Raw genomic sequence first — 10,430 nt, forward strand, 5'->3', positions numbered from 1 at the left:
ACATTATTGTGTTTCGTGTCTTTTCTTCTGTCGCATCAGGTTTATCATGAAAAGGAGCAAAGCTTAAAAAACACATAACATCATCCTTCGTGGCTCAGCACACTCGAGCACATTTACTTGGCTCCAGTATTGTTTGATGATGAGCGGTTTAGGTTTGTCTTCATCGTCAGTTCGGATTATCAAATGTTTTTCCTTTGGATCCAAAAACTGCTTCAGTGTTCTTCAGCATTTCGTCGTCATCTAGAAACATGTTGGACTATCTGCACTGTGAGCGCCTTTGACTGATCGTTGACAGTAACAGCACTGCTGCGCTCTGTTGGCTTCGGGTTCAGTCGTTGAGAAAATGCTTAGAGTGTCATTTATTTCCCTCTGACTTGTTTCCCGGTTACGTCCTGATATCTTTCTGAACAACTAACCTCAGTGTTTATCACACATCCAACAGACCAGGAAGTTCAAGTCAAACACAACTTTATTGAGACATTCTCAGTGTTTCCACAGTGACTCTAATAGTAAGAGTCCATGATGCGCCTCATGCTCATGCACCTCATGTTGCTCATGGACATGTTCATGAAGCTCCTGTACTCTCCAGGCCTCATGTACATCATCCTGCCTCTGTAGTGGGGCTGCTCGTACATCAGCCAGTGTCCGTCCATCACGTGGCAGGACATGCAGTTGGACATGCGGAAACGGTCCATGATGTTGTCGCAGTCGTCCATCAGCTCGTGGCTCTGGCCTCCAAAGTTCTCCCTCTCATAGATCTTCATCCTGTAGGAGCCGCGGTGCTGAAACACATCAGGAATCAAGAATTAATAATCAGGCGTCGTTCATTACAACACCTGAACTGTTCTCGTTAGCGTGTGTGGAGACAAATACGGACAGATCTCCTGTCATACCTGAACCTAGGGTGAAGATCTATCATGTGATTGGTCAGATGTAGCTCACAATGATTCATACTGTCATTGCTGTGCCGTGATTGGCTGTGTTCTTACCATGGGGATCATGCGGCAGGACCTGATGCAGTCGCTCATTCCCATCATGCTCATGTAGTCGGAGTACTCGCCCCTCCTCAGGAAGTACTGGTTGCCCATGAAGTTGGTGCGGTCGTAGACCATGAAGCAGCCTCTCTCCACCCTGCAGGAGTGACACCTGCTCAGGTAGGAGGACATGTCAGCGCAGTCGCTGCTGCACTCGTAGGAACGACCCTGGAAGTTCCTGTCCTCGTAGAAGACGATCTGAGCAGGAGACAGAAGATTGAAAGTGACTTTTGTCCAAGGACTCAGAGGTTCTTCAAACGCAGTAAAACCCTCATCTGTTCGCTCAGGTACTGACGTTTACTGTGATGGAAACTGTGTACAAATACTTTCTCTAATAAAAACTGTCCTGGAACTTGTGTGGTGCCACTTATGTAATATCAGACATGTTGTGACTCTGAAATCAAACTGTAAATACACATCATGAAAAGTACTTTCATGTATTTGTACGCTGGAATTTTAGTCATTAAAGAAACTAAAGGATTTTCCACAGAGTCCCTGAAAGCAGCTGTTTGGTTGAAAGTGTGTTTCCTGTTGGTCGGTTGCTCTCACCCTGCTCATGTTCATGCTGCTGGACGTCATGTTGCCTCTCTGGTTGCTCAGCTGGTTGCTGATGTTGTCGGTGGTGGCGGTTGTGTGTGTTACCTGTGGAGCAGCTGCTGCTCTTTATAGCACCTGAGCAGCTGAAGCCTTTTGTCCAAACAGCCTGAGCCAGCAGCACGTCATAAAAGAGACGCTCGGTGTTCGGCATTTCTCTTAGAAACTACAGACAAAGAGCGACGGACAGCAGCAGCGTGTCTCCTTCAGGCCTCTGTTGTCCACAAAGCTTTCTGGAACAAAAACCTGAAGACAAAACAAAACACCTGTGTCATGTACAGACTTTCAAACAGTTCACTTCAAACACCAAACCTGATTTCACCAACAGGAAACCTCCTGTTTCTGATCCCATCTGTCTGAAATATACGACATCCTTCAAATGTTTGTGTTGAACTTTTCGATCAGACTGTTACCAAAGACACTTTTGTCTTTTTTTACTTGTTAACAGACAAGTTGGACAAATGAAATATCTGTTGTTAGTTTCAATAAAACGTGTCCCATAAAACATTTTGAGCTGAAAGTTTAATCAGAGAATGTGAAAAACATCAACTTTAAGATGGAAATGAGACAGAAAACACAAAGTCTACGTTCAAAAAGAGAAATATTTACTAAAATACTGATCAAAAACCCACAAACAGCGTGAAATACACCAAATTATCGACATCGATCGTCACAGAAGTGAAGTATGAAGTGAGAAATAAAGTGATTGAATCCAAAAGTTGATGAAAATGAGAGAAAATCAGAGGAACCAGCTGGTTTCTAGAGTTTCTAACACTTCATAATGTTAAAAATATCTTGAACTGCTGTTCAAACAGTTGTTTTTGTGAATTATAAACACATTTACAAGTTTTTTATGATTATAAAGTGGATAGAATCATAAATTGTTGTGAGGAAAAGTGCAGCACACGTTAAAAACTCATTTCATGAAGTCAAATCTGAATTTTTTTATTAACGGTAATATTTAACATCCTCACAGGAGACACAGAGAAGAAATAAGATGATAGACAGAAGTGGAAAATGTTTATACAGACAACAAATTCATCAAAAATTAATAGAATTAACTCTAAACAATAATGTCACTCAAGCTTCAGGCATAAACATGTTCAGCTCTCTGACGGTCACAGAACACCTGACCGGAAACGTTGGCCTGCTGTGTAAAATGTGAATAAATGCTGTTGTTGGTGATTTACCTGTGGAATGTTCCAAACAGGTGACTTCTGAACGAGCCAAAAAAAGACGACGTTACAGGTGTGGACAGGTGTGACTGTTCTGTCTGATGGATGGTGCATAAATTAAACAGGATGCTCTCAAATCTATGATTTCACCCTTTTTCAGTTGAAGTGGCAGCAGAGCAGAAGTGAGGGAAAATTCATTTTCAACCACCGTAAGAGCCCAAAAAGTGATGTGACTTGTTTTTATTAGTCACATTTCGATTCTGTCCTCACTATTATTATTAGAATATACATGTTATTGTTATCGTGTACATATGATATCAAATACTACACACACCTTATACTATCATATCATGGTTTGTTATTAGTCGTGTGTATTATTGTACCTGTTAGTCTTATTCATGTCATTGCTGTGCATGTCTCCCTCTCACGGCATGCTGGGAGTTAGAGTTTGTGGAGCATGGACACGCTGACAGTGTGAATGATGAAGAAGCTGTGGAGGAGAGGAGTGAGCTGAGGGACACGAGCTCGGGTAACACCGAGGAAGGAGCTGTGGAGGAAGACGAAGGTCGTGGACAGACAGAAGAGGACATGTTGGACGTCTGTCACAGTGTGTCACAGGATGATCAGCAGTCATGTTCTTCACTGGAGCTCGATCGTTTCCTGGATGAACCTTCAGGTGGGCGTCAGATGTAGACAGACTCACCGGTTCTGTCCTGAAGAGAAGAAGACTGGTTGGTTATGAAGAGCTGAGGGCACAGAACAGGTGAAAAAGGTTCCGATTAAAGTCTTCTCACGTTCTTCTTCTCTCTCTCTGCTCGACGTGGAAACGTTAAGGAGAAAAACTTTAAACATCAGTGGTGGACAGAGCCTCCAGTAAACCAGCAGCAGACCATCAGGGCGCGCGTGAAGATCGATGCTGAATGGAGACGTAAATATTCACATCAACGGAAAGAACGACTCCAAGCTGTGGAGCTCATGAACGTACTGGACAGCTTTGAACCGTGAACGCAGCCTGTAGTCACATCCTGGACGTGCTGATAACAGCAGGGTTGAACACTGACAGTCTCAGTGTCAGAGTGACCATCACTGTCTGCTTCTGATGCCAACCAGTGTGCAGATGAAGAGTTTGCTCTGGACCAGCTCTACGTGGAAAGTGTCCCGAGACAACCTCTCGACAGATTGCCAGATGACACGTCTGAAGGAGTTCTGTGGTGTTTTGAGGTCATCTGGGTCACACGGTCATCGCAGACTGCTCTTTAAATGACCCTGATGGACATTTCAACACCTCGTCTGTTTCTCTGCTGAAGGTTCAAAGAGGTCGACTGACGGTCTGAGCGTCAAACAGCAGCAGTGTTGATGAGCGTAATGCCGGGATCAGACCACAGGATTCTTTGGTCTCAGACGATGGTCACCGTGTCAGATCTAACGATCACAGCGCCATAAACTCTCGCCGTGTCTTTTTCTGGTGACTGGTTAGCTGACTGCACTCTGGAGAGAGCGCCTGATTGGTCAATGCTCACAATTGACGTATCAAGACAGAAATATTCGGACATGCTAGCCTTTTGATCGGGGTGTTACGGGGCGTCCCGGCTGCAGCCCGACGGCTCATTTAGCGTGTCGCACTGCACGAGTACAGACGCCTGCTGTTCACGATCAGCCACCAAGCCACGACAAAATCACCTCAAACTGGGCTCGGTTTGTGTCGTCTGATCTCAGCATAAGAGAATCTGTGAAGCAGCTGAAAGAAAATGGAGGAAAACTGGACTCTCAGTTCCCTGTGATATAAGCAAAGAAGCCACGACTGTAAAGCAAAGCAGTATGGGTAGAGAGAAAGGATTACTTTTCCAAGATTACTGCAGAGAATTCTGGGAACTCCAGGGTATTATTCTCCACGATAGACCAGCTGCTCAACGCTGCCTGCCCACAGGTCTTTACATCAAACTGTGAAGAGAAACGTGACGTCTGGTTTGGGGTTGCAGGGAGCTGATTGGTCAGTTACTGTTCTCACTATACATGCTGCCGCTGGGTGAGGCCATTAGAGAGCACAATGTATGTGTGCACAGTTACGCAGATGACACACAACTGTTGATCTGAGCCGAATGATGCTGCAGCTGTAGAAACACACATCGCTGACTGTCTGCTGGCAGTAAATCAATGGATGAGTTAAATGAGAACAAAGCCGAAACCCGACTAGTCGGCCTGATAACAGGAGAAAAGCTGTTTGATAAGGTGACCTCAGGATTAGGACTCTGTGACAGCAGACCAGACTGAGTCTCACAGGTTGAGGTTTACTGAGGCAGACACCAGCTGGTCTGTGTTCCACCATGCGGCCAGCTGTTGAAGACCAGGATTTCTTGGGTTTCTTGGCTGGATTTGCGGCTGTAATCGATGTTTTTGGTCTGTCTGTGCCAGTAATATGTTTCTTTCACACCTGAAAGTCCCAGCGATGAATAGGTATTAATCTATGAAATGTATCATCGTTAACAGTGATATCAGTAAAAGAATATGAGCGACGCAGAGAACAGGCAGGACGAGCGTGGGCTCTGTAGAGCGACATGATGTTAATGTCTGCATGTTGTGTGCATGTTTTTATGATGCCTACATGTGTATATGGTGTAAACATGTGCAGATAATGTCCACATGTCTACATGATGCGTATACACTGTATGTCTATGATGCGTATATGATGCGTACATGTGTTGTGTACATGATTTGTGCATGAGTACATGATATATATGTGTGTTTAAGATGCATCTGTATGTATGTGATGTGTGCATAGATATACATGTACATATTCAGTATTACTGAGTTTTTATGGTGATGAATAGTTGAACTGAGTACAGGAATTAAACACAGTAAACTTTACTGAAACAGGACTTTATTTAATCTGTGGTGTCGACAGCGTTTAGTGGCAGGAGTCCATGATGCGCCTCATGCTCATGCACCTCATGTTGCTCATGGACATGTTCATGAAGCTCCTGTACTCTCCAGGCCTCATGTACATCATCCTGCCTCTGTAGTGGGGCTGCTCGTACATCAGCCAGTGTCCGTCCATCACGTGGCAGGACATGCAGTTGGACATGCGGAAACGGTCCATGATGTTGTCGCAGTCGTCCATCAGCTCGTGGCTCTGGCCTCCAAAGTTCTCCCTCTCATAGATCTTCATCCTGTAGGAGCCGCGGTGCTGAAACACATCAGGAATCAAGAATTAATAATCAGGCGTCGTTCATTACAACACCTGAACTGTTCTCGTTAGCGTGTGTGGAGACAAATACGGACAGATCTCCTGTCATACCTGAACCTAGGGTGAAGATCTATCATGTGATTGGTCAGATGTAGCTCACACTGATTCATACTGTCATTGCTGTGCCGTGATTGGCTGTGTTCTTACCATGGGGATCGTGCGGCAGGACCTGATGCAGTCGCTCATTCCCATCATGCTCATGTAGTCGGAGTACTCGCCCCTCCTCAGGAAGTACTGGTTGCCCATGAAGTTGGTGCGGTCGTAGACCATGAAGCAGCCTCTCTCCACCCTGCAGGAGTGACACCTGCTCAGGTAGGAGGACATGTCAGCGCAGTCGTTGCTGCACTCGTAGGAACGACCCTGGAAGTTCCTGTCCTCGTAGAAGACGATCTGAGCAGGAGACAGAAGACAGACTTAGATAAAGCGATGAAGTTTGACGGACTGATGCAGTCTGAGACTCCTTCACAACATCCAGATCCTGATGATCCAGATCCTGATGATCCAGATCCTGATGATCAAGATCCTGTTAAACAGCAACAGGAATCAGCTGTTTGTCTGCAAATGTCTCGAATGACTCTGCGGCGAGCGTATCCCTGCTCGTTCGCTGTCACCTGACCGAGAGGCTGAATGAACGTTTCAGGAAGTGACTCAGTTCATTTCGCTCACCCAGAAGATTCACTCTCTGGACGAAGCGCTCGCAAATGACACGACGCTATTTCAGACCCCAGTGCATGATGGGAAACACCTGCTGACCTAACAGCTGACAGTCAGTGTGATTAATCTGGAGGTAAAGAACGAACAGTGGGCGTTTTTAAGTTTTGAATCCATCAATGAGAGGATGATCTGCAGGTGAATCAATATTAGAAGTGATCAGCCTTCATTTTGCTTCTCTGTTGTGTATGAAAGTTTTATTCTTCGTACACGTTGAGTTGTTTGTTTCATTTGAAGTGAACTTCATCAACTCTTCCAAACATCATCCTCTCACCTGAAAATCGTCCCTGAACTCACACACGTGTGTGTTCCAGCTTTCCCGCTCTAACTCTGCAGTGATGCATGCTGGGACTTACCCTGCTCATCATGTTCATGTCGGTGGTGGACATGTTGGCGAGTTGTTGACGTGCTGCTCTGCGCTGACGGAGGTGGACCGCTTTCACACCTGTGTGAGCTCACAGCTTTTATACACCTGAGCATCACTCAGTGCTTTGTGTGTGAGAGCGCTGAGTCAGCACACACACAAAGCCTCTTTCAAAGGGTTAACAATGAGTGTGTGAGGCCTTCAGCTGCTGCTGTCATCAACAGCAGCACTTTGTTAACCTGTCTGCACCTTTGAACACTTCACGTTCCATTTAAATTCACCTTTAGCTCACTGACAGCATCCCATGAGCCGCGTTTCATGATTTTTACTGAACACTCAGACATGTTGCTCGACTTTGGAAACATTATCACCACAAACTGGTGACCAGGATGTTTTCATAAAACACCACAGGCGTCCCGTTCATGTCTCTACACACAACGTCCGTCGGATCGACATGAAACTCTCCTGTCGAACCATCAGAACACAACATGAGCGTCTCCCAAGGTGCATTTCACCAAATTACATCCAATCAAATTCTGGGACAGAGCCGAAGATGATGCTGATGAGGACGTTTACATGTGCTGACGTTTATTCCTACTCTTCACTGGGTTTGATTTTCTATCTCACGTTTCTCATGAGCTTTATGAAAGACTGTGATGGTTGTTTGTTTGTTTGTTTGTTTGTTGTTCCTGAGGGATCTGTTGGGTCTCTGTGCCCTGAGACAACTTCTGGGATTTGGCGTGTTATCAATAAAACTGGACTCAATTGTTGCTTTGCTGACACACAGCCAATTTAAAATGACCACAGCCTCCAGTACACACAAACTGAGATCTCTCTCACACACGCACACGCACACACACACACACACACACAGGTTTAATGGAGTCGTCAAAGCAACAAGGCACACACACTGCACACTCATGTCAGAGGTTTGACGGAGGACTTCGGCCTCACAGTGTTTTATAGAACTCTTCCAAACAGATTCAGACCTCTTCTGCCTCTTTTCCCTGTAAAACTTTGAGGTGAGGGAGTGTCTGCCTGCTCTCTTCTTCCTCTGAACCACAGAATACTCCTCTCCCTCTTTCTCCTGAAAATTCCTTTCCTTGATTTCCTCCCTGCGGTGGTTTGGAGGAGCTCTGGTGTTTGTGTTTGTGTTTCTGTGGTTCTACAGGTGTCTGGGAGCCTGCTCCTGCTCAGCTGGGACCCATCAATCCAGCACAGTATAAAGACTGCGGACTGCTGTGGACAGATTGTTTCTGCCTGCTGGTCAGTTACCAGTGTCACCAGTGTCACCAGTGTTTGCTGTCATCGTGTGTTTGTCCACTGTCTCGTCCTCTGTGTCTTTTTCCTTTGTTTTGGCTCAGTGAGCTCACCGGCATTGTTCTGCAGCCCCAGCGCCTCTGCCACCACGCTGCCCAGCCTCTTGCCTCCACCTGCCTCAAGCCTCCAACCCTCTACCACCACCACGTGCCTGCCATGCAAGTGCTCACACCACCTGTGCGCTCCAGCGTATCTTGGAGCTGCACACCACCCCATCACCTCCTGCCTCGCCTGCTGTTCTGGACTTCTGAAGTTCTCTCTTTGCACCTTCAATAAATTCTTATTTTCCTTCACTCCCTGTCTGCGTGTCTGCTGTTGAGTCCTACTGCGATCTCAAACATAGCTCTTTCTCCGCTTAGAGAAACCCTTTCTGCAGTTCTAAAAGCCATCTGGCCACAATGGTCAGCCTCCCCCGCAGTGGACGACAGCTCAGTGATCCCTAAATGTGTTGTGGAAACTATCGTGTTCACATTTACAGGAGCTACTTCACTCTTGATCTGTAATCACCGTCAGAGTCCAGAGCGTAGCTTCCCTGCTCTTGTCTTTTTAAATCTTTGCCTTAGTGTCATCTCGACAGTGACCACTGGGTGGTGCTGGACACCGACTGTGACCCCTGCTCTCCTGCAGCAGCTGGTGGGTGATGGGGTAAGTTTACTAGAGGCCAACTGTGGTGGGGTTTTTTTTATATATATTTCTATAAAAAGTCCCATTTTCACTTTGCTAAAAACATCATTTCTAACGTTGCTTTGGTTGAACCATCGGCCGTCTTGCAGCATAGAAATGCAGCTTATAAAAACCAGACTGGAATGCAGTCTGAAGGTTCAGCAGTGTCTTCCAGAGTCTGCTTCAATGAGGTGCCTTTCTGTTGAAGGTGGGCAGGAGTCAACTTCAAGCTGTGTGAAGTCCACGTCGGTGTGCAGCTGAACGTCCGTTATTCTGATGTAAAAGTCAAACTCTCAAGGACCAATCACAGAGGGGTTTTGTCAGGATGCTTCTTTGACTGCAAGCTGATGAAATGATCGCACAGGTCAGCAGGTCAGGCAGGTTCGTGTGACCCATCTTTATGTTTGTTGTTGGCTGGCGGCCTCTAGTGGCCTTCAATGCCAGCTCTCACACACACACCACAGTGAGCTCGCATGTTTTTGCAGCTTATTCTTAAAAGAAATGAAGAATCTCTCAAAGGTTTCAAACACTGTAGACTGTTTTCCTTCCTGTTAGCTTCCTTTGTGTCTGCTTTACGGCTGAAGACTATTTTTTACCGTGCATTGAGAGAAAAATCAGGTTTTATTCATTCTCTCTCTCTCTCTCTCTCTCTCTTTCTCTCTCTCTCTCTCTCTCTCCCTCTCTCTCTCTCTCTCTCTCATTGACAGAAACAGCCTCAGGCTACAGTGGACTCAGGTGTGCTCTTACCTGCCCAGATGTGTTCATTCTTTCGGTGGTGCAGCAGAAGCAGGTAGGTTCACATTCACTCTCTTTTTAAGACATTAAAGATTTTTTTCTGAATCAAAACTCGATCATTTCTGAGCTTTAACTGGATGTGAAGTAAAACACTTTCACCACACGGTGACTGAAGGTGTTCGTGCATTCTGATAGAAAGTTCTATTAGACTTAATGATTGTAAAGTGTGACTGAAGTGTTGTCTTTATTATCTGGACATTGTTTGACAGGTTCACTGCTAACACTCTTATTGCTAACAGAAGCTCTTGTCTGCAAACACAATCCGAGCTGTGAAGGAAAATCATGCATGAATGAGCATCTGCAGACAAGATGAGCTCTGAAGCCTTCACTCTACCTGCTGCTCCTACACCCATTACTGTCAGCTGCAGGCTGCAAAGCTGTCAATCAATCAATCAATCAATCATCAATAAGTGAAAGCTAAATGATACTCAACAGGTCAACAATTTCTGAAAAACTACATGAAGGAAAATAAATGTAAAGTAATGAGAAATATTCAGATTATGAGACTGTAAAAACTAAGTACATCTTGT

At 45.5% G+C, this 10,430-nt stretch overlaps 2 protein-coding genes across 2 annotated transcripts; both read right to left on the minus strand.

Moving 5' to 3' along the window:
- Nucleotides 1-503: 503 nt before the first annotated feature.
- On the minus strand, nucleotides 504-1,613 carry LOC143322476 (gamma-crystallin M2-like). Its single transcript, XM_076733699.1, has 3 exons — nucleotides 1,584-1,613; nucleotides 990-1,232; nucleotides 504-782 (listed from the first exon to the last, which is right to left on the minus strand). The coding sequence occupies exons 1-3, from the start codon at nucleotides 1,611-1,613 to the stop codon at nucleotides 504-506; spliced, it is 552 nt and encodes a 183-aa protein (XP_076589814.1).
- Nucleotides 1,614-5,708: 4,095 nt separating this feature from the next.
- LOC143322475 (gamma-crystallin M3-like) lies at nucleotides 5,709-7,147 on the minus strand. The gene is made up of 3 exons (XM_076733697.1): nucleotides 7,115-7,147; nucleotides 6,195-6,437; nucleotides 5,709-5,987 (listed from the first exon to the last, which is right to left on the minus strand). Exons 1-3 carry the CDS (start codon nucleotides 7,145-7,147, stop codon nucleotides 5,709-5,711), a joined length of 555 nt encoding a protein of 184 aa, XP_076589812.1.
- Between the last annotated feature and the right edge of the window lie 3,283 nt (nucleotides 7,148-10,430).

This window comes from Chaetodon auriga, chromosome 6 (genome assembly GCF_051107435.1).
Source record: "Chaetodon auriga isolate fChaAug3 chromosome 6, fChaAug3.hap1, whole genome shotgun sequence".
In the NCBI taxonomy this organism is placed as follows: Eukaryota; Metazoa; Chordata; class Actinopteri; order Chaetodontiformes; family Chaetodontidae; genus Chaetodon; species Chaetodon auriga.